Here is a 25,533-nt window from a genome sequence, read left to right as displayed (position 1 = left end):
AACGAGAATATGTTTGTCCACCAGCCATGTCTCTCTAGTACCGACCTAGAAACAACCTTAAGTCATATTAGAACCTTTCCTTAAAGTAGAATCTTTGGGGATCCTCTTCCAACCATCTTTGTTTACAAAACTTGACCTTGGGTTTCTATTGGGATTTTGGTTGTAATCCCTTTTTGTAGCCATGTTTAACTATTTTGTGTGACAGAATGAACGAGAATATGTTTGTCCACCAGCCATGTGTACTGACCTATATATAGCCCTTAGTCGGATTATAACCTTTGCTTAAAGTAGAACCTTTGGGGAACCTCTTGTAGCCCTCTTTCTTTACAAAGCTTGTCCTTGGATTTCTTTTGGGATTTTGGTTGTAATCAATTTTTTGTGGCCATGTTTAACTTTTTTATGTGAAAATGATGTGATGATGTATTGTAGTGTGATCGATACATATATATACTTTCAAATCATTCAAACTTTCCTAAACATTAAAGTTGTTGAAAAAATATTGATGTTAAAAGCTACCCATCTTGATGATGCTATCATAGTTATAGCTTTGAACAAAATGATGATGAAGTTATAGTACGTGGTGTTTCCAATATTTATGGTAATAGAATTACCATAGTGCATAACTTGCCTTTTTTAGGATTCTATAATTGCAATGGCAAGGTGTGCACTATGGTAATTCTAGTTATAACTTGTAAGGGAAGATATAACTTATAAGACCCCACTTGTAAGAGAAGTTATATAACAAGACGAGAAGATCTTAATAAAAATAAAAATCAAACAACTAATTTATCAGAACCATTGGATTCCAATAAACTCAAATAAATTCAATGGATGGGATTTGGTCAAGTTGAACAAACACTCAAAATCTACAATTTTTCCCATCCTCACTATACCCTGCTTAGAGCAGGACTAATAAAGAGACTTCCTTCAACATTGAATTTATCTTCAAACTAAACAAAATGTAAAACAACCATCTTCATTTAAATTAGTGATCTAACAGTAAACTTTAAATAGCACAAATTGAAACTATGATAAGCTAACAAAAACCTTGGCACTTCAAGCACAGAGCGCACATTTCAGTAATCAAGAAGTATCATAATATATAATAGGAGTTAATTAGCTTCTTGATACTCTTTAATAATAATAATTATTATTATTATACTTAAAGGAAAATAATTATGGGTATAGCAATGCCGAATGTAACCTATCGTGACTTTGTGCTGATCATAACAGATCCAACAGTTTAGGATGAGATCTAATCATTTTTAAACGTAAAAAAATCAAATAATTTCTTGTCTACCACCTGATTAACATGGAGAATGTGCAAGAGGTGAAGACGGCAAGGTGTTTCCAATATGTGTATTATTCCTACCATATTGCGCAGCCTTCCATTGGAAATATAGAATCTTGTCCCAAAATGTTTTGCAGTTACTTAAAAAAGCTCGCAAAATCCTAAAAATGGCAAAAAAGCTCGCTAGGAAATGCTCGCAAAAAAAATCACATCCCTGGCTTGGCTTATTGACCCACATACTAGCCTAACTATAGGGCGAGCTAGTAGCCGTGTTAACCAAGCTAGTAGTCGGGTTACTAACACACTAGAAAAAATAACATAGAGCAATTTGAGTATGCATAGCACTTCCTGTTCACATAATTTCTTATTTTTTGTCGTAGGGTGCTACCACCTTATCATCCTAAGATGATAAGGTGGTATTTTATAAGATGATGATAATGGTATTTTATAAGATTTGGACTTTCCTCCAAGTCCATAGGGTGCCTTATTTCCCAAGACAAATATGGTCGTAAACTTATTTCCAAATCTTTAGTAAATGAAACCATAGAGATTTTAGCTTCTGATCAAATCTTAACCTAAACACACATGTACTATTTAACTTCTCAAGTTTTGGATATGTGGTTACCCCTTTTCCATAAGTTTAAGAATTGGTGATATGTTGAATAAGAGTGTTATGTCTTTGTTTTAATAAATATGTTGTGCACTAGAGAGAGAATGAGAGAGTTATGTAGCAGAGTGAGAGTATGTGGATTTCTAAAGCGGAGCAGTGTTCTGAGTGTCCCTATGACCACCCTAGAGATAGTGTTCTAATCCAGAAAGTCTGCTGGGTGGCTACACGCCTCCCACGGCATTGCATGACTGGTCTATTACTTTTTCTATCTTTCCATTCCGTCAAGAGGGAAATCGGCGAGGAGAAACACCTGGTGATCTTGCTGGGGAGACTCTACCGCAACTTCACTAGAAAACTTCCTGCAGAGAGAGAAACATCTACCGCAATTAGGCCAAAAATCTTTCCTTTTGGGAAAATTGCAACAGAGCAGAAAAGTCGCCACGCTAAGTAGCATTTTGCACCTTCAGGAAAATGAAACTCTGAAAGAGAAACTTCTAGTTCTACTCAAATTGATCTTGCTAGAATAAGATCCCTAAAATAAGTCTGCAGAGAAACCATAGCATGGAGCGGCTTTTATGGGCAAGTCAGTGCTGCAGAGAACCTTCCACCACACAACCCAACCAGCAAAAATGGAGTCAAGCATGCCTTTCACATGACTATGAACCTGAGGATGGAGGGAAGTAATGCCTTCCAAGAAACCCTCTAGGAAGCTCGCAGCTGGAAGTGTCTCACATCGTTCCAATCAAGAAGATAGTGCGAAAACTTCTATGACCCCACACGAGCAAGAGGGAGCGTCATATTTCAAGCACAATTTGGACCAAGAAAAGGAGTGCCAAGAGCTAAAATCTGTGCACATTCCAAGTCTAGAAAGCCCAAGAAGGGTGGAACAACAAAATCAGGAAGAACAACCACAACAACAAAACCCCTCAAAAAAGGTTCAAGGGAGCCATGGCATCGTTAGCCAAAAAATTCCTGGTGTTCTTAGGAGAGAAAGGAGAAGATGCAAATCTACATCTAAGGAGGTTTGAGAAATACTGAAAAGTGGCCAAACCTTGGGATGTGGAAGAACCAGAGCTGAGTGAAATCCACAGAGATACTTTCATGATCACCTTCAAAGACAGAGCCATGGAGTGGGTGTCAAGATACCAAAAGACAATCATTTCCAAACTAATGAAGAGGTCATGACTTCTTTTTGGGGAGATTCCACAAAATAAAGTATGCAACTCAACTCTATAATCAAATGAGAGAACTCCGACAAGAAGACATGGATGTAGAGGCCTGTGCAACAAAACTGCTAAGCTTGAGGCAGAGAGTGGCAGACCAAACCCGACCCTCAATGTGCAAATAGTTGTAGATTAGTTTGTCCAAGGACTTAAGCCAGACATCCATGCAGCAGTCAACACAAAGCAGATAAAAACTGAAGAGGAGTTTGAGGAACTGGTCGAACTAGCCAAAATGGTAAAAAAAAGAAGTCAAGAAAGAAGACAAAAGAGAAAGCCCGGGAAAAGTGTCACAACTGAGGAGGATGATTCAAGCGACACCTCACAGGACACTCCAGTGGGGCAGTAAAGAAAAGGAAGGACAAAAAGAAGAAAATCGTGAGAGCACAAATGAGCCTCAGAGAACTCATGCTACAAGTGAAGAAATTGATGCAAAGAGATCAAAAAGAGCAAAAGCTCAGAATTCTGTAAAAATGTGTTTTGCTCTCAATGCAAACAGGAAGGCCACCTCAAGGAGGAATGCACATTGCCACCAACGTGTACCATTTATAACAATCATAGTACATGGAACTGCATGTACAACTTGAAAATAGAGCTCCCACGGTGAACATTATGGAAGGAGCGGAAAGAAGATCCCCAAGGATGGGAAGGTATAGGAGCAGAGGTTGTAGAAATTACTCAAGAAGAAGAAGCCAAGGACATGCCAATGGTTCTACAACCTTGACATGCTACTATTGTTAACAGCCTAGGCACACCAAAGCGGAATGTGCCATGAAGAGAAAACATGATGAAGAAAGACAGGCAGAATTAATAGAACTCAAAGAAAATCTACCAAGTGCCAACATGATGCAGGCGGATGACATACAGATGGAGGTTCAAGATATCTTGGCAGTTTCAAGGGCAAAAGCAAATGAATCTAGTGTAGTAATCACTCCGCTAGATAATTAGGACTCACCCAAAGCCCACAAGTAGAAATTACTCAAGAAGAAGAAGCCAAGGACATGCCAATGGTTCTACAACCTTGACATGCTACTATTGTTAACAGCCTAGGCACACTAAAGCGGAATGTGCCATGAAGAAAAAACATGATGAAAAAAGACAGGCGGAATTAATAGAACTCAAAGAAAATCTACCAAGTGCCAACACTTTGAAGCTGCCTTGATGGCTGGAATCAAAACATGGAACCCTTCAAGCTTTTCCCTAATAACGGTGGGATCCTGTACCCCCACAACAATGCCATGGGCCACCACAGGATGTAAAGGCCTTGACCTTTGAGTCGAGAACAAGTAAAGTAACTTTGAGCGTCGAAGTAGAACAACTTTTTCCAAACTTGATTTAGTCAGAATAACTTTGAATGTAGCACCCTTTGTAAGTGTTTTAATCTTCAAAAAGTTCTCTCCGTACCTTGGAGATCAAGTCTTGTGGAAGACTATCACATCATTGGCAAGTTTGCCAATGTACTCCTTGCGTGCAAAGTGTTGAACCCTTCCTTGGCCCCTAGATCTTCCACTTTGCTCCTCGAGGCAAATTGATGTCAACATCGATCATGCAATGCATGGGAGAGGATGATTTTTTTTAAGAATAGCCCCAAATTTGATATTTAGGGCCTCTAGGGCATGTAGACCCCACATGTATGATCCCATGCCCATCAGAGGCAGGGAAGTGCACTGTCTGAAGGTTCGCGTGGGAAGCCCTGATTTTTGCAGATTTAGGGCTTCCCACGCAAGCCTTCGGACAGTACACTTCCCAGCCTCTAATGGGCATGGAATCATACATGTGGGGTCTACATGCCCTATAGAGGCTCTAAATATCAAATATGTGGAGCAATTGGTAAAAGGAGATACCTTTTCTACTTCGTCAAGCTCCTTCTACAAAGGGTGCCTCCATATCTGCTCCTAGAATGGGTCTGCCATCTTCTGGCTGGACCATAGGTGTCGCATGCTGTGGTGGTCGAGGTCCGAAGAGTTCATTCTGCAAGCCCTTGAACTCTTCATTTGTGATCTCATATTGAGGAGGTGCATGGACGGCAATGATAGCAGAGATATCATCTACACTACTTTCATCATATCGCTCTACCTCATCAACTTGTGGTAGGGATTCTTGGTAATCAAAGTCGAGAAAATCATCATTGGCATCTCGCACAAGTATACTATATGGTTCCTCCTCCCTCAAGTCCAAGAGCTCCAACACATCCTGCATGAGGAGGTACTCCACCCCTTCGATGGTGATAGCACTCAATGAAGCTAGTGGTGGGTTGAGAGCTCTCTGTGGCCTCAACGACAAGGTCTAGAGTGGTCTCCTCTAGCTCTATGTCTATGTATTCCACTAGAGGGAGATACTGGATGTCATCATCCTTTGGCTCTTGAACATCAGAGTTCAAGATGTAAATAGCAAAAGCAATATCCCGCTCAATGAGATCGAGTGGGATGTGCTCTTCATAAGAGGTTGGGACAGTGGTAGTGCGAAAATCTTGTCCGACGAGCTAGAGCTCTGTTCACCGCCTTCTTGTGTGGTTGGATCCACTCTTCATGCTGAGGAACTCCAAGGAATCCAACTCAAGGTGGAATTTGGGATAGAGTAGGTGAAGTCGTCCATTACATCGCAAAATGCAGCTAGCAAGGTGGAGTTTGGGTCTAAAGCAGAGATGACAGCCTTGAGGTCTAAACTCTTACAAAACCTAGGATAGATCTGGTCCCCAAGGTGAGCATAGCGACGAGTGCTGCTAATCCACATGACGAAAGCAGGGGAGGCAGCCATAACGGGTAGTGGGGAGAGCTAGCACACAAATGGAGAGCTAGAGAATAGATAGCACACAAATGAGTTTGATCTATAACTTATACTCATATTTATACTTACACTTAAATTTATAATATTTTTAATAAATTTATACTTGTGTTTATTATATTACTTACAAATATCTATAAACTTATATTTATTTTTATACCTTATGTTTAAAGGACACTTCATGAAAATATAATAAATAATAAATCATGCTTCTATTTCATGTTATATTATATTATTTACATAGTTACTTATATTATTTACATAGTTACTTATTTATTTACATAGTTACATAGTTATATTATATTATTTACATAGTTACTTATATTATTATTTGCACTTAAATATATACTTAAAGTTATAATTATTTTTAAACTTATATCTATAGACTTAAAAATTAATGACACTTTATTAAAATATAACAAATCATAAAAACATATTTATATTTCTAGCATAATTAATTATATTATTATTTGCACTTATATTTATATTTACGTTTCTACTTACTTATACTTATCATTATTTTCTTACATATTAAAGGGTTTGAAACACAGTAGACTTAAAAAACCACAACACTTTATGAAAATGAAGAAAAATTAAATTTACAATATTTTTAGAGAAACAACTTCTTATATTCACTTGGAAGAATAAGAATTACATTGACTCCAAAATCTTAACGATGTGTGGAGCAACACACTGCTTGCATGTTTTGCAATGTTCACTTTGACTCCCAACCTTTCTACCATCCAACTTAAAATAGAAATTATAAGGGGGATTATTGGACATAAGTTGGATTTCATGCCTCAGAAAACTAAGGGACCAATGACTCTCTACATTAACGCTAAAAGGGTCATGATCCTCTCAAAGAATAACCACATCAATGAGTGTTGAATGCGTGCCATCTTGCATGTCTTGGTCCAAGCTGAGCAACTCCCCTCGTAGAAGTTGCCACCTCCTATACTTGAAGCGAATGCACAAAGTTTGTCTTACAATGAAGTACCTGTCATAAAAAACAAACAACAACCAACATAGAAACATAAAATCAACTATCAACATTTAACAATCAACAATCAGTGTCTTGCAATGAAGTACTTTTATGAATAAAAACCATCAACAATCAACAGAAGTGCAACTTACCTAAAGGTAACATGTGACACAGTAATTCTACACTCAATGATATCATCGTGGGTGAGTTCTCTTAAGATGTCAAGAATCACCCAGTAACTAAGTCATCCAATCCTCAAATGGGCACTTGCATTGATAAGTAATCTTAGTTTTCTTAACTACTTCACAGGATCCAAACAAATGTGCAAACAAATCAAATGGTACAAACCAACTTAGATGCACATCTCTAGAGCTTGTGGATGGTTTCATGGCAGTATGAACATCAGTTTTTATCTTTATCCTACATGCTTCTGACATGTCTAAGCTAGGATTATACCATTCCTGTGGCTAAGCTAGGATTATACCATTCCTGTGGCTAGACAACGGTGGTAGTGGAATATACTCCAAACTATGTCTCTCCACATCATACACTGAATCATAAAAGTAAACATTCTGAGATGCCAATTCGCTTGCACTCTTGTTGTCTCATAGATCAAGGCACCTATCTCTAAATGTAAAACATTTAGCTTTCCACTAAAACATTTTACATTCTACCAGTCATGCAGAGTGGATGGATATAAACCTGCAAGCAACAAACATGCTTGTATTAAAACTCTATCTAATAACCATGGACTCAAAGCACAAGAACGCAAAGCACATAGATATAAACTTATTGTTAGGCTTATGTCTTTTACTAAAGTTATCATGATGCACTCGAGTCTCTTTGTGCATATAAACATGTTGAATGAAAGCCTCTGTTATTATACTCATACCATTTGTGCATCTCCTGAACTCTATACCTTTTCATTGCTTGTTGGGGTCTGTGACATATTTGAGCTTGACCTTGAAATTGCCATAAGTACTTGGTCACATTAAAATCCAGTTTAACTTGCTGTACTGATTAGGGATCCAATTACCTTCATCATCTCTTGTTAAACACCTCCACTGTGTGAATATTACTGATATTTCTTCTCCTTGAAGATATCTAAATTAATAAAGCTAGACTATATGATTAATAAATATATATGTTATATTGTAAGCAACAAATAAAGATTAAAACAACAAGAAATAAACAGCAACTTACTGCTTTGATTTACACAACCTTGTTGCTCCTATGAAAATAAACATAAACACAACCTTGTTGCTCCTATGAAAATAAACACATCAAGACAAAACATTAACAAACCCTAAACCTATGATCATTACTCACATCAAGACAAAACATAAACAAACCCTAAACCTATGATCATTACTATTGTATTTTATGCCACTTGAAATCATTATTGTGCAGAGAAGATTATAATCAACAAATAAAGATTAAAACAACAAGAAATAAACTACAACTTACTGCCCACAACCTTGTTGCTCCTGTGAAAATAAACAACAACACATCAAGAGAAAACATAAACAAATCCTAAACCTATGATCATTACTGTGGTATTGTATGCCACTTCAAATCAATACTGTGTAAAGAAGATTGAAAGCAACAAATAAAGATTAAAACAACAAGAAATAAACAGCAACTTACTGCTTTGATTTACACAACCTTGCTCTCGAATAAACAGCAACACATCAAGACAAAACATAACCAAATCCTAAACCTATGATCATTACTCACATCAAGACAAAACATAGACAAACCCTAAACATATGATAATTACTCATAAGAATTTGATGCCGACTTTCTGTTGAGGGTTGGATTCTAGAGAACCTACTCTAGATGGAGTGGATGACCAACTCCTAGATACAACCTATTCACGATAGCAACAGTTGCAAAAGTGGGAGAAAATTGGTATTATGATATGCACTTTCTAGAGGATAGAACTTTCCCGGAAGGTTACACTACTGACAAAAAGAAAACAATTGCCTTAAGGAGTAGAAACTTCACTATGGTTGCAGGGAAGCTCTACAAAAGAGGCATAGACCACATCCTACGCAGGTGTGTCCGAGAACATGAGCAGTAAGAAATATTAAGAGAAGCACATTGTGGCATTACCGGAGGACACATGGGCGAAGAAATCACAACTTGAAAAATTTTGCAAGCAATGGTGGCCAATGGTCATGAGGGATGCCAACAGCAAAGCAAAGCAATGTGATGTCTGTCAATGGGGATGGGTCAACCCGGTGATTCTGATAGATTACCCATCTCACCCATATTGTCGTTGTTTCCATTCATAAAGTGGGGATTGGATTTTGTTGGACCAATCAAGCCACCCACAAAAGGCAGCAAGTGTGAATACATCATTGTGGCAAAATGATTATTTCACCAAATGGCCAGAAGCTAAAGTTGTGAGAAGAGCAATTCTACAGAAGAGGTGGTAAAGTTCCTCTTCAAGGACATTATTCCTAGGCATGGATTGCTAGTGGAAATAATCAATGACCAGGGCACCCATTTCATGAGCAAGGTGATGAAAGGGTTGATGGAAAAGTACCTAATCAATCACAAAGAAGTCCTCAACCTATTACCCACAGTGCAATGGCTAGGTGGAATCTACCAACAAGGTTCTGACCAAAATCGTGAACAAGATTATAAATCCCAACAAGGATGATTGGGACAAAAGCTAGACGCATCCCTATGGGCATTCCGCACATCTTACAAAGTCTCAACGGGGAAAACACCATTCAAACTTATGGGCAGGAGGCAGTAATGCCCATGGAATTTGTGGTGCCCAATTTGAGAGTGGCAATCCAAGAAAAGCTACCGATGGAAGAATCCTGGGAGCACAAAATACAGGAGCTCCTAGCCTTAGAAGAAGAAAGACAACTTAGCTCTCTACATGCAAAGATAGTGCAACAGAGAAGAAAAGCTTAGATTGACAGGCATCTCAAGCACAAAATTTTCAAGTAAGGAGACCTTGTATTGGTCTAAAACTCCAAGTTGGGATCTCATCCTAGAAAATTCAAAATCCGGTTGATAGAACCATTCATGGTTGGTGAAAAACCCATTCAGTCAGAATGCCTTCACATTAGAAAGCCTGGATGGTATGCCTTTTCCCAAAATAGTGAACGGCTTAAGGATGAGGAAATACATGGGCCAACCAGTGGAAGTTAAACTAGAAGAAGAAAAAGCAGAGGATAAGGAGCTAGTCTGGAGCATCCGTTGTGGCATGATCTCACTAGCAGACAATGATGCGGTTAATCCAAAAAGCAAGAGAGTTGTAGAAGAATTCTGCAGGGGTGGCCAGTCTGCAGAAGAACATAATTCTACAACAAATTAAGGCCAGGACAGTAAAGAAGCAAGCAACTAAGTGTATGCCAACCAGATCCATGTCAGCAATGCAAATTGCCACGATGTCGGCATAAGTAACTGCATGAAGGACAAATGTCACAACAACGACATTAAAATTCCACATGCAACAGCGGTAAGACGGGGAGGTGACAAGCAAACTTTAATGCCTTTATGCTAGGGCGGCGAGGATGATAAGAATCAGGAGTCAAATCACATCGAGAAGTGGGAGGTCAAAAATGACAATGCCCTAAGAAAGGAAGGAAAAAGGAAAAAGCATCGCAAAAAAAAAAGCACAAGGAACCTCAAAACCCATAAGAGTGACCTTTATCTCTTTTGAAGATGGCATGGATTATGAAGAAGAGTGGCAGAAAATCGCCCAAAAGGCCAACAAGAAAGGAAAGCTCAGAGTAGACAAAGAGTTGTTGCCTGACCCCCAAACAAAGTAAAGAAGCATAAAGTAGAAGAAGAAAGAAAAAGACAAGACAACTGGAAGAGAGACAAAAACAGAAAGCCGCCTAATGGGCATAATCAAAAAAGAAGAAAAATCTAGAAAAAGAGAAAAGGAAAAAGGAGGAAGAACAAAAGAGAAGGAAGGAGGAGGAAAGAGGAAAGAAAAAAAACATCAAAAAAAGAAAGAAGAAGAAGCTCAAAAGGGAAAGCTGTCCGCAGGGACTGATCTACCCATATCACCAGAACTACAACCTTGGGTGGCAACCTTAGCACAAAAGATGTAGGAAGAACCAAGCCATAGCCCCAAACTACCCTAAGTGCCAAGTCAATAAAGTTGAATGCCTAAAAGTAGGTGGAATATTACAACCACTATAAATACCTGAGGGTAAGTGGGAAATTCCTTCTATGGATTTCATAGTAGGAATATTACAACCACTATAAATACCTGAGGGTAAGTGGGAAATTCCTTCTATGGATTTCATAGTAGGAATACCCCGAACAAGTAGAGGGCATGATTCAATGTGGGTAAGTAGAAGTGGATAGGTTGACCAAGTGGGTACAAATTATACCAACTAAAAAAGAAGAAAAAACACCAGAATTGGCTAGAATGTTTATCCATCATCACGGATTTCCAATAGATATAGTAAGCAACTGAGATACAAAATTTACAAGCCATTTTTGGAAAGAAGTAAAAACACTAGAATTGGCTAGAATGTTTATCCATCATCACGGATTTCCAATAGATATAGTAAGCAACCGAGATACAAAATTTACAAGCTATTCGAAAAGATAATTAGGCAGCTCAAGATACACAAAAACATTATGTTGATTGTAGAGGATCCGATGGTAGTTTTGAAGAAGGAGAAATGGTGTTTCTTCATGTACAGCCCAAGAGAAGTTCCCCAGTTATCATCAAGATATTGTGGTCCATATGTTATTATTATGAGAAAGGTGGGAGATCTTGCAAACTTTACTTCCGCCTTAGTTAAAAGTTCACAATGTATTCCATGTCAGTTTATTGAAGAAGTACATAACCAGTTCGGGCCAGATCATCCTCTCTCATGCCCTTGCTTCCGTTGTGAAGAATGTGAGTCAAAGTCCCAAAACACCATCAATCAAATGTGCGCCTGGACTCAACAACAACATGTACTGGTCAAAAATGTTGTAGCAAAAGCCAGGGATTTGGAGAGTGAAGCGCATACAATGGCTCAACATTAACGTGGAAATGTAAAACAAGCTCACTCTGGCGGAGAAGGCCTTAGTCCAGCAGAAAGAGCTAAGTGAAGGGAAAATCAAAACTCTCATTAACGAGAAAAATATGGTGGAAATGCTTAGAGCAGAGTTAACTGAAGCACAAAAGCCAGCAAAGGTTTGGGGCGATGCCATCCAAAGGCTAAAAGAAGAAGTGCTAGAGAACACAACAGCATTGGCGGTCACCCAGACAGAGGTCCAAGCCTTGAAGACCCAGGAAGAGGAGGAGATCATGTGCCTTCTGCTTGATGCTAAAGCGGTAATCATAAAAATAGCGAAGGCCAGACTCAGAAAGGTCTGGGACCAAGCCCTAGAAGCCCTACTAGAAATTCAAGAACAAATGGCATACAAGGCTAAAAAGGTCATCCATGACCTAGACAAATATGATGACACAAACAAAGAGCAGTAGCAACAACAATAACAACAACAACAACAACAACAACAACAACAGCCTGCAAGCCAAGGGTCCTCCAAGCCAAGCACTTCCAAAAAGGACAAGCAAGCAGAAGACGAGGACCAAAACCTAGTGCTAGCCTTGAAGGACACCACTTGGAAGGCAACTCACTGGGAGGAGGCTAAAAATCTAGCATAAAGAAATCAAGAATTACACCAAGAATTGTAGGATGCCACACCCTCTCAGGAGTATGCAGAGATTTTGAGAGAAGCCATGGAGGACAGAGACAAGTTTAAGACACAGGCAGAGGAATACAAAGAAAAGATCGAGAGGAGAACCAAGTTTGAAATTGACACAATCAATGAACTGAATGCGCTAGAATTAGAGATGCAACATTGTCTAGAGAATGAGGCTCAACTCAAAAGAGAAAGGTCTGAAGATTGGACAAAGTACAAGATGGCGCTCTAGAAGTAAATAAAGGAGGCGCGTCCAATGGTGGAAAGGGTACGACAGACCTAGAAGACCAAACTGCAGTGGAAGCTGGAGCTCCGTGAAGCAAAGGAAGAGGCCACCAAGCTGCAAGCAGAACTTGTAGCTGTGAAGGCTGATGCACGAACAACCCGAAGATGCTACCGGCAAGAAAAGAGCACGGAGAGCTCCTGGTTGAGGTCTGGAAGCTGTAGGATGCCAACCAAGCTCTAAACAAAGAAAATGTGTGCGTAAAAGACAGGCTAGCGAACAGTTCAGCAACCCCATGGGCCAGCACAAATAACCCCTTATTTGAGGCCTCCCATGTCATGTTCTCAGAACTAAGGCTTAGTATGAGCAGAATGGGTGTACAAACCATTGCCAAGATGAAGAAGACAAAGCTTAAAAGGGTGGCTGATCACTATTGTAAGGAGGTTGCATGTTGCTAATAGCTCACAGCTAATAGCCAATAGTGAGAAGTAAAACATGGTCATAGTCCTTAGGAAGTAGTGATTAGGCAACATATGGACTCTCATTTTTGCCCCTTAAGGATTTCCATACCTCCTCTCTCTAGAAAAATGGGCTCATGGTGAAATTTTTACAAATCAACTCAGAAGTGAGCGGAGATTGCACATTTGGAGTCTACTCTCTAAGACCATTTGGAATCTACTCTTTGAACCCATCATGCTATATATCATTGGAAAGGTCTACTCTTCAAGCCCATCATGTTATATATCATTGGAAAGGTCTGGAAGAGTAGATTCCAAATGTGTAATCTATGCTCACTTCTGATTTGATTTGCAAAAATTTCACCATGAGCCCATTTTTCTAGAGAGAGGAGGTATGGAAATCCTTAAGGGAAAAAAATGAGAGTCCATATTTTACCTAATGAGTCTCTGTGTCAAGCCATTGCTCTATAATGATCCTGTAATGATTTCGAAAGTAATCCAGTAAACAAAGAGCAATGTTGCCATTCATTATGGTGGAACCATCTAGCTTGGACTTTTTGCCTAGATTTTCCAAGGTGGCACATAATATAGAAATGATCATATAGCATTATAGATCTTATAACCTTTACATTGTAGTTGAGGAAAACATTACTAAGGGCTGAGGACATATAGCATTTGTCCAACCGTGCAAGACATGACCTTTGACCTTGATTTGGGTCCCTATTGACCAATCATTTTCCCATGTAAACTCAAGGTCAAAGTCCATGTCCTGAGGCCTTTACAATTGAGCCACTTCTTCTTTTCTTGTCCTCGAACTATAGGACCCAAGTTTTTATATTGACCAAGGGAAGACTCCACCATATTGATGGCACCAAGGAATACCATCCACGGGTCATGTTTCTATGGGGAAAGCATTGTTTGCTCTTACACTTCTTCAAGGGTTACATTTGGCCACGTAAAGATATTTGGACATTACACGCTGGTCCAAATATTGAAGGAGTATATTTATCTTTAAAAAAGGATATCATTCCTTTCTTACTTGATAATGCCCTTCTTACTTGAAAACAGGGGGTAAGAAAGCAAAATCCAAAGTAGAAAATCTAGAAATATATTAGGCCCACTTCTCAAACATTTTCAACTCCCCCTTAATACAATATAAAGAGCGAACAGTAACCTATAAACTAGATCTCATATTATTGTAGGAAATAAACAATGCCTCAAGAGGGCTAGTTGCAGCCCTAGATCAATAAATTACAATGAAAGAACTGGGTGAGGCTATATGTTCTCCAAAACTAGAGAAAATCCCAAGGCTTGATGGGGACTTCTAGTCAAATTCTTCCAAACATTCAAGACCCTCCTTTTAATCCCCCTTTTAAAGGTCTGGCAAGAGTCTCAGTGGCCTTTGACTCCTTACCATACTCGGTCAAGGGGCTAATAAAACTTATCCATAAAAAGGGGCCCAAGGAGATTATTGCTAACTAGCGACCCACAACCATGTTGTCAAGAACCTACAAGATAGTTGCTAAAGCCAGAAGGGTAGTTGACAGCCTTAAACATTGGGTGAAGGGGGAGAAAAAAGGCTTTATCACAAAAGTAAATACGAAGGTAGATACGTTCTTAATTCCATCATTACCCTTTGCCTTGCGGGAAGGCATAGAACATGTGTAGCAAAGTAACCAAAACTTTATGTTCTTCAAGATAGAAATTGGCAAGGCATATGATAGATTGGAGTGGATTTCATCCTTCAACCCCTAAGGGACATGGAAGTGCGTGTGCACTTTATTAGCTGGTGGGTCAACACTATTTGGATATGCTAGAGCAAGAGTCAACAAACTGTTTAGATATGCTAGCGCAAGAGTCAGAGTTAATGGTGGATGCTAACAAAAGCCTTTGACTTGAGAAGATCTATTAGAGACAAGGATGTCCTCTTATATGCAATAGCTCTGTAGACGCACTTGGATGGCTGGTCCATGGAAAAAGGAACTTTAAAAAGGAATATAATTGCCAAAAGATAAGGGTTGAATGTGTCTTTAAGGGTTTATAGATTACACAAACAGTCTCGTTCCACAATGATGAGGACTCAAAAAAACATTTTGGGCCTAGCATCATGGTCAATAATCAATCGTGAAAACACAAGAATACAGACTTTGCTAAAGGACCCCCCTCAGTATTAGGGATGCAAAGTCATCCAAGAAGGTCACATTTTTTGTCTTCGGGGCATCCCAATGGGCTTTGGAGTTGCTCTACACCAAAGATGGCTATGGGTCATGTCCAAGGTCAAAAGGAAGTTTGACCAATAGAAAAAATACTAACATGGTCTGATAGGCAAGTTACTTTTTTTCCAAGTACTATCTACTTTTTCTCCTACTAGAGACCCTTAGCAAGGGAGATCAAATGCTTGGAAGCCATGTGTAAGAATTTACAACGAATAAAGGAGCCATTCTTTTGAATAGGTATATTAGTAGATTCAGGATGGAGCAGTGCCCAGGATGGAAGGACATTTCAAGAATGACCCTCTTCTTTAGCCTCATTGTTATCAAGCCCTCTCGTGAAAGCCCTTTGGAAATCTTGGAACATATGTAAAAGGGAACTTTCCCTTTCCAGGAACATCTATAGGTTTGGGGGATTTCTCCATACTAGACTCAACTTGGTTCTTGTTGCTATCTTAAAACAATTACATTCACAGAAAGGAATTTGTTCATCCCCACAAACTATCTAAAAAGGGGATCAAATGCTGGGGTGAAATATGGTGTAGGGACAAGCAAAGTTGGTTCCCCGAGGCCAAAATATAACAAGTTGGTGGACCATAGGGATGTGCATCTGATCCAAAGCACGATCGCATTATGGGATCAAGAAAATGTCTTTTTTGCTATTGCAGAACCACTGGCCCTTTTAAATCAAAGCTATCTCGTGGGAAAACCGGAGAAAACGGCTACCTATCCCCTAAGTACCATATCAAGGCCCTACTATACACTGTAAATTGAATGACAAATGGCATCCCTTGTGGGATCAAAAAGAGTGGGGGTTTAAATTGTATAAAATTTGGTCTCCAATCATTCTTCCAAAGAAATCATGTCTACTATGGCTAATTATGCATAAAGCTCTATGAACCAACTCCAAAGCTTATAAAAATGGCTATAGGGAGTTGCACATGCCCCAATAGCCCACATGTTTGTATCATGCCCAAATAACACTAAAGTGATGGAGCTCTTGTAAGAATTATAACACCCTATTCTAGATCGTGATCTCACTTGGAAGGAGCTACTCATAGGGGTTCTAGTTAATATCATTGAGCTGGGCTCTCTCGATAAACAAGAATGAGTGTATTTTAAAAAAAGAAAAAACTAAAATGCCTCAAGGCCTGAGAAGAGACTTGCGTGTGCAAATGAAGCTAACGATTAAAGTTGGCTCCAAGATGTATAAAGCCCAATACACAATGAATGATCTTAATGAAGCTCTCAAAATGTCAAAGGAAAAGGATGAATTCCAACAATAGATCAGGACTATCCATAGTAAGACCACCTAGAAAAGGGTAACCTTGTTACCAATACGAAATCGAGCTTATGAGACATGACCCAAAAATGGCCAATTACATACAGGGTTTACTAGCCCTGAAGAAATATTTAAATAGAGGTCTTTTGATTAAATAATTCCCATAAAAGTATCCTTCCATTAGTTACCAAAATGTAGTCAAAATGGCCGAGTAGTATTGCTCCTTCGTCTTTAACGCTCCTCCTCTTTTGTGTAGATACCTCTACATGGACATTCATTGGGATGGTGAATGGAGTAGTAGTGCTTATTTCTCTTTGATGCTCCTCCTCTCTTATGCACATACCTCTACATGGACATCCGCTCTTCAGTCACCTGAGCTGCCTTGTTATGATGTGCCTCTTAGTGACCTCTTCTCCTTCCTCTTTGATGCTCCTTCTCTCTTGTGCAGATACCTCTACATGGACACTCAATGGGATGGTGATTTGAGTAGTAGTAGTGGGCGACTTGTAGATACTTGGACACTCCATGTCGTTGCGCTAACCTCTATTCCCTCTGACTTCTCTAATTGTCAGGATCCTTTTGACTTCTCTGATTAGCGATGCTACCCTCCGAATGCTGCGATTACCTCTGATTCCTTTGAACTCTCCAGCCACTACCATAGATTCCCTCCAACCTCTCCAATGTCACCGTCGATGCTTTGGTACTTCTTCGACCTCGAGTCTACCACTAGCGGTCATGTGTTACTTTGTGCATGGACACCCTAAGCTATGTGACACTGAAGGCACTCACATCTCTCTTCCTTTCCAAAGCTGAGCAAAGATCTCTTAGAGATCTCTCTCTCGTGTAATCTCCCTTTTCCCAATGGTGTGATATTCTCTTTCATTCATGAGGGGGATTATTCCCTTTTTTCTTGCCTTCCATGGTCGTGGATGATGATATTTCTTTTACTCCCATTTGTAGACTCTGAGGCTACCTCTAAACAAGAGAGAGGAGCTCGAAGTGTGCAGGATTATGCAATAGTTGTATGAGAACATAGAGTAGAGGCAATGTGTGCATGTGAGTAGTGTGGCTACGCCTAGTTAATGTGTTGAGTCTATCTATGCTGTGTAGATGTTTTGCTTGTATGTCAAAAAGTTATCCATCCTGTGCATAAAGAGAGGGAATCAGGGAGTGAGAGAAGCACTTCAGTCCATAACTCTTTATACCTTAGTCAATTCTAAATTCTTTTACTTTCTAGCTACTAATACTAAAAAAAACATTAGGCTAGGCACATTAATGGGCTTATTGTTGTATTATACTCCACCCCCTCCCTCCCCTTCTTCTCTTTGTCTCTCTCTTCTTTTATTATCTTTTCTCTTTAACCTTGTTATATAAGAGTTTATATACATGTAGGGTAAGGCAATGAAACTCCACAATGGATTGACGCTGATGGGTGGTGGTCCGTGGACCCCATAGGTGGACCGTAGTGATAAGAAAAGCTTGGTTTGAAGGTGGAAAGTCGAAACTTGAAAAGATGTAGGTGGAAAGTCTGAATATATATATATATATATATATTATATTACATACATATATATATATATATTATATATATATATATTATATATATATATAAATTTTGATAAGAATGTCTCTCGTTTTGGCTTAAATTCTCAAATAAGAAATGACAGGGAAGATTCTTTAATGGCAATTTATGGAGGGGAGTTAAGGGGGTTAAAAAAAACTAACGGATCCAGCACACTTTTTTTTTGCCCTCTTTTTCTCTCGTTTTTTCAAAAAGGGCCGTTGGGAATTGAGAATTGAATTCCCTGGCCGAATTCCTACGTCGTAATTTAAATAATATAAATGGTAATTGTTACAAATAATATATAAAATTTTAAATGGTATCCCCCGATACCAATTTCTTGGATTGTGCGTGGGGGTTATAAAAAAACGTGCCTTTTGTGCTTCAACCCTAACCCACCCTTCATGGGCTTTATTTCAATTTTCTTAGATGTACTTTTTTTAAAAACATTTTTTTAAATCAAAAATTTCCTTCTATTCAACATGTCCTTCCATCCATTCTAACAAGTAAGTAGGGAACTAAGGAGGGGCAATAGTGGCTACACAGAGCCTGGTGTCTACTCTCCTCGTGGTTGTGTTGGCAAAGCAACCAGCTCAGTAGTTTAACATCTTATGTGGTCACTCCACATTTGCGAAAAGGCTCCGAGAACTTTGTCCTCTTCCCAAACAACTGCATCAGGTTTCGTGTTAAAAATATACTTCTTTCCTAAACACTGAAAAAAAGGATGACCTTCATGCTCAAATTGTTAAATTCAAGGCAAGACCAAATTACAACTTGTTTTTCTCAATTTGAACCTTGAAAACAACATTGATCAAGTTGGAAACGTGGAACTAGCCCATACATAACCTAGGGCCTATTTCTACATACAGAAAAACCTCACAACCAATTCGAAAGGATGGTTTTTTTCTAACACTGATTAGGTTGGGGACTTGGAATTAGCCCACACATACCCAAGGCCTATTTCTAAAAGAGTTGCTAGATTAGACTGGGTGCTAAGAAATATCCAAAATGATTTACACCATTGGGATTCACAGCCTACATTAAATGCTTTTGAACCACTTTTGGTGGTTGGTGGTGATTGCTAGATCGATAGATGAGGAGCTTAGCTACTCAACTCACAACGTAATTGAAAAATTCAAATTCTCCTTGTCAAAAAGCTAGAAAATGCGGGTTGTCACTTGACCTCTTGACGCATCTCAGAAGGCAACCACTTATAACATGGAAAAAGTGTAGAAATCCTGTGTAAACCAAAAACAAGTTATCACTTCCAATTGTGAAAGAGTTGCTAGACTAGACTGGCTGCTAAGAAATATCCAAAACGATTAACGCCATTGGGGTTCATAGCCTACATTAAATGCTTTTGAACCACTTTTAGTGGTTTGTGCTAGTTGTTAGCTCAATAGATGTGAGAAGCTACTCAACTCACAACGTAATTGAAAAAGTCAAAATTTCCTTTGTAAAAAGCTTGAAAATGTAGGTTGTCACTTGACCTCTTGAAGCATCTTAGAAGGCAACCACTTATAACATGGAAAAAGTGTAGAAATCCCATGTAAACCAAAAACAGGTTGTCACTTCACCTCTTGATGCATCTGAGAAAGCAACCACTTATAACATGGAAAAAGTGTAGAAATCCCATGTAAACCAAAAACAGGTTGTCACTTCACATCTTGATGCATCTGAGAAAGCAACCACTTATAACATGGAAACAATCCCCTAGTTGGTAAACCTTGGGCCACTTGAGTTGCTACTAGCAATGCTCGAAAACCTACTGTGTATTTTTTTGAAAAGGAAGGCTTGAAATTATCAAGAAATGGATATTTACACCCGGCTTGTGTAGGCAACTCACACACACCACTATCGGCAATTTGTACAAGGGTGCACATCCACCGTAGTTAGCGAGGGTCGAATCCAGGACCACTGGGATAACACTCATCCTCTTCTACCAACCGAGCTAATGCCGTGGTTGCAAAACCTAGTTTATAGTGTGCTAAAATTTAAAAGATTGAGATTCGAAATTAAGTTGTGTCTTGATTTTCAAAGGACAAAATTATATAGTCTTGTATTAATTCTGACAGTGCTGAATCTAAATCACCTTACACCAAGAATAGTTTTGGAACATTGTAATTATTTTAATTGGTTAGGAAAAACATCTTTGTCGAGCACTAAAACATTAGTTTATTTTAATATTGTAATTTTGATTAATACATCTTTATCGAGGACCGCTAAGGGGTACGTATAATGAACTACCACTACCAAAATAAATAAATAAATTTGTTGATATATATGTATTTTTTGTTGATATATATGTATTAGAGAGAGAGAGAGAGAGAGAGAGAGAGAGATTGATTTTCGAATTAAACTTAATCGAGTAAGTAATATTACGATAGAGAGGGATTAATTATCCAATTATGGGGGGTAGGTGGTGGTCGTGGCGGCAGCCGCCCTACTCTTCTTATGATTAATATTTCAATTGAGGTGGAGTTATTCGTCAACTTCTCCTCGTGTGTGTTGAAGAAAATAGAGAATTCCGTTGCGCGCTGTTCAGCGATCTTCTTCTTCTTCTTCTCATCGAGAAGCCCGGTGGGATTAGTCTCTGCATATTCTGCTGATTATATTAATTAATGTAAACAGGTACAGGAGGAGCATCAACGGCAGGCTTGTCATCGCCATCGCCATGGGCTCTGCTCCATCAATCACGCAAGGATCTCCCTCGTGTCAAATCTCCAATTATTCTTCGTTTTTCGTGGACCTGTTCCTTCTCCCGGGTACCCTTTTTGCACCCACAAGCAAAGCTTTTTCTTAAAGTAAAGTGTTTTGGGCACACGATTTTGCCGTCTTGCCTACTCCTTCCCCCTTCCTTGCTCATCTCAGTCGCTGATCCGCGCTTTCTTAATACAAAGCCTCTTGCTCCCTCTCTTAATTAGCACAACACATGTCTCCTCAATGAGTCGGATGAGCCGACGGTTCCCTCCTCGCGGCCGTCACTCTGCCATTCATTAAGCTGCTTTTTTTATAATTGCGCTGTCAGAGCTGCGGTTGATGATACCTTTGCTTATGTTTCCTGCTCTGAATAAAGCTTAATGCTTTGTGAAATTTGCTTTTATTGGCCCAATTGGCCCAATTTCCGAGTTAGAGTAAGGCGGTTCCTTCCCTGCCTGGTTTGCTGAAAATGCCTCTGGGTTATGCTTCCGCCTGTGCAGGTTCCTCTGCTCTGCCCTACAAGCTATCCCTTTGCTCTTCCATATTGCTCTTCTAAGGACAATTCCATGAACCCATTTGCAAAATCTGCAACACACATGTGAGAGAAGGCTGTAACACCATCAATAACACACACAGAGACTATACAGTCACATCAGAAAGGCTAGGGCCTCTACTTCAGGAACCCCTTCCTTGACATGCCCGCATGTGTATTACCCTCAGTAATATACTACCAGGTTATGGGATGAGTCTCAACTGTTGCCAAAACAATGCGCTGAGTTGCCCATTCTCCACTTGAAGCTCAAGGACACAATGGAACATCAAAGCACAAGGATTGCTAAGAATACAAAAGACGATGAATTGGAGCTGAAATGGTTTCTCCATAGTAGCAGGCTGCTTGAGAAGGAGAGCAGTGAGACAATTCACATCGGGATGGATAAATTTTGGGACGGCCAATGGTCTTCTCAGATGAAGGAGTGGGCAGCTCTCAACAAACATGCTCAAGCTATGGATCACAACTTGGCCCAAATCTGTCATTCACCGTCGGCTAGTGAATCATCCTCTACCTTGTCCACCCATGAATCAGCTTCTTTCTCTGGGAAAAGCGAGACTAGCCCCATGGCAGGTAAAAATTTGCATCGATCCCCTGAACTGCTGTCAACCCAATTTTCTGGGTTCTCCTTATCTAACTCGAATATCAACCATTTGGAAGCTCTTTCCAATGAGAAAGTTGAAAATCTTTTTAGTGTAAAGATAATGGGTAAGCAACAAGAGCAGATACTTGTCCAAGAAAAAGGCCTGTCAGGTAAACTGGTAGAGTCAACAAACCAGCAAATACAGGGCGGTGACTTGGATTATTTAGGGCCTCTAGGCAGTGATACTGCAGAGGTCAAAGAGAGAATTCCAGCTCTACCAGATGGCCAGATTCACATCACTCAGGACTACCTAGATGAAGGTTGGCTCAGTGATTCCAGTGGTAGAGAGTCCTGGGCAAGTGCTTCATCACAAGCGCTATCCTGGAGGCACCCATACGATGAAGCCGATGAAGTCGAGCTTGGGAATTCTTATGAGCATTCAGCAGTAAGTTGCCCAACTGAATTTGGCAACAATATCATTGATGATGTACCGTTCAGGCAAGGTCAACTAGTGTCTTCAACAGTGGATGTGGGAAACGCCATCAGACATCCTTTGCACACAAACCATCATTATGATACTGCAAAGATACATAAAAGCAAGTTTGATTCTCAGTCTAGTCATGAAGAAATCTCATGTGGTGATGATGGTATTATTTATGAATCTGATGCTTGGCATCCTAGATTTGATGACATCATTGGTGCAACTAGTGCTGTTTCTTTGGACGCCTTGAGTAGCATATCTCTGGAAAAATTGCAGGATGCAAGTGCACTTTCAACTTCCCAGCCATGTGCAGTAGGGTTTGAATCAGAGAATTCTTACATGCATCTGACTCGAGACTTCAGGCCAGACACTAACATGCCTGATTCAAGTGTGTTGTCTAGACCAGAAGTGTCTGATGCATATTGCAAGAGACATGCCACTAGTTTTACAAAATGCCTTTGTGAGCTGCCAGAGCATGTAAAGAGTGGGCATAAACCAGCTAAATTCTTACAGCATGATTCACTGAGGGCAGGTAGCATGGCAAAGCAGCCACCGGCTCCAGGAAAACCCCTGTTGCCAACATCTCCAAACACTGCAGGCTCAATGTCTGTAGATTTAGCAGGTGGGGAGAACCTATCCCATTTAAATTCCAGGCATTCTGCAGCTGTGAAGGATATATTTCCATCGTCATCTGTGCATGGCTATTTCAGGTTTGTAGAACAGGACGGTTCTCCATGCTACAGCTTTTTTGTAAATGACTCAGATGAGGTATTTTTTGCAAGGCCATGTAGACCTGAAAGGCGATCCAATAAAAAGAACTGTGATTGGATGTACACATTCCATTCTAGGAGAGACAATAGGAAAACAAAAGGTGCTTGGAAGGGTTGGCAGAAAAAGGAAAATCTAGCCTCTGACCTTGTAGGAAAGATGAGAGTGTCTAATGTTGGACACTCCAATGCTAGTTGCACTCAAACCAATTGTATTGAAGAGACGCACTTTATTCTGTTTGACGATAGGGACCAGAAACATTTGAAGAATCAAGCCATTAGAAATGTTAAGATGCAAGGTCAGCCTGCTCTAAAGCCTCTGAATCCAGTGCTTGAGAAGATGGTAACATTTCCAGCATCTACACTTGGCTCCCATTCACAACTTAAGCAGAGAGATAAACCTCACAGCTTGATTCCTGATGCCAATTGGAGCCATGGGAATATCAGGCCTGGCCTACATGAATCCAACATCAGAGATAAAATGTTGAAGCATGGTACAGGAAATTTTGTAGTTGTGAAAAATGCACCAGGTTTAAACAACTCCATTGTTGAGAAAGGCAAGACATACCACCTTCCACCAATGGAGCTTGCTGCTATTGTCATCACTACATCTGTAAACGAGCAGAAGATGACCAGGAGAAAAGACAGCAATTTTTCTGAGAAAGAGGGAGCTGGTTGGGGTGTTAACTTTCTAGAAAAAGGCTCAGAAAGTGGTTGGGGTTTGAGGTTTTTGGAGAAATCCTCAGAAAATGGTCACAACTTAGAAGCGCGGTCATCATGGAGTGTCTCAGACCATGGCCGACAACAAGAGCACACTGAAATTCAAGCTACTGGGGATACATGTCAAAGAAACATTGGAAAGCTTCAAGGGGACAGAGACTTGGTGCAAAACTGCTCTAAGCCTTGTCCCAACCTCAGCCAAAAGCTTGACAAAAAGCTAAGAAGCAGCAAGGACAAGCACTCAAAGATGAAGATAGATGTCACTGTGATTTTACCAGCTGGTGACCATGGATTGCCCAGGAATGATGATGGTGCTGAAGATGGTGGTTCACACAGGCCAACCCCACTGCTGGAACGCTGGCAATCCGGGGGCAACTGTGACTGTGGTGGCTGGGACATGGGATGTGGTTTGTCTGTGCTCAAAACAGAGACACTCAACCTATGTGGGAAAGGAGCAAGCATAGCACTCACAAGCCGTGACCGTATGAACTGGATCTCTCCAGGAAATCCCCTAAAGATCTTCACGCAGGTAGTGATCTCTTCTCTTCTATCATTAGCAGGGTAACTACGTGAATTAGTTTGTGCCGTGAATTTAGATGGATTTCGGTTGTAAGTTCCATACGCTAGCTTGTTGTGTAGATTGAGTGGGGCTAAACTTCTATGTTAGATTGACATGCAGATTAGTATTTCTTTCGTTACACTTAGGGCTGTTATTTGGACGGTAATCAGGGTTAATTTGGGCAGTAAGTTCTTCATGTTTGATTGCTGTTGAGATTTGTGCAGGGCTACAAGCAGAAGAAGGTTCTTGTGATGGAGATCATCCAGGCAGGGCTTTTCTCTTTGAGCTTCCAAGCACGGTTTTCACCTCTGCAGGCCTTTGCCACAGCTGTGGCAATGTTCCATCAACAGATCACACAGAAATAAAAACTCACCTTATCACATCTCCTCCATAAAATTTTGGCAGTACCCAAGCCAGGCATGTATACTCAACTGACGTGAACAATGATCCCAAAGGGATGGATGGATTATAATAAGGGAGGTGTCAGTGTCTCTCTATGGGCGATGACATGAAAAAATTGCCATTTGGTGAAAGGTTTACCTTTGCTGTAGGTTTACCTTTGCTGTGTAATAAAATTGCACTGCCAGGAGAAAATACATGTATATTTGAATACAAAATTACCTCTTGTTATGGAAAGCAGGATAAAAGCTTTTCTGAGGATAGCTCCACCAGAATGATCCATGATCCATGGCATTCTCTCATCCGTTTATAGATAAGCCTTCCATGGGACTAATATGTGCCTCATAAACAATCTACTATGATGATGATCCAATGCTCGAAAAAAAACGGCATTCTAGTGTATTTGTACCAGCCAGAATTACGAAAAAACTGGCTGAGATTTTAAGTAGCCTTTATTTTAAGGAACATTTTTTC

The 25,533-nt window shown here is 39.9% G+C and overlaps 1 protein-coding gene across 1 annotated transcript in view; it reads left to right on the top strand.

Annotated features, from left to right (window-relative positions):
* The first annotated feature begins 20,788 nt into the window (after positions 1-20,788).
* Positions 20,789-25,533, top strand: part of LOC147620043 (uncharacterized) — a 4,812-nt gene continuing 67 nt past the window's right edge. Inside the window, exons 1-3 of the mRNA XM_086772184.1 lie at positions 20,789-21,065; positions 21,501-24,630; positions 24,885-25,533. The exon at positions 24,885-25,533 is cut by the window's right edge and continues 67 nt beyond it. Coding sequence (XP_086628310.1) covers positions 21,811-24,630; positions 24,885-25,025 — 2,961 coding nt within the window. The 5' untranslated portion in view covers positions 20,789-21,065; positions 21,501-21,810 and the 3' untranslated portion in view covers positions 25,026-25,533. The remainder of the gene's footprint in view (positions 21,066-21,500; positions 24,631-24,884) is intronic.

This window comes from Cibotium barometz, chromosome 32 (assembly GCF_041138505.1).
Source record: "Cibotium barometz isolate CiBa-2024 chromosome 32, ASM4113850v1, whole genome shotgun sequence".
Classification (NCBI taxonomy): Eukaryota; Viridiplantae; Streptophyta; class Polypodiopsida; order Cyatheales; family Cibotiaceae; genus Cibotium; species Cibotium barometz.
This window is presented reverse-complemented; position numbering and strand designations above follow the sequence as displayed.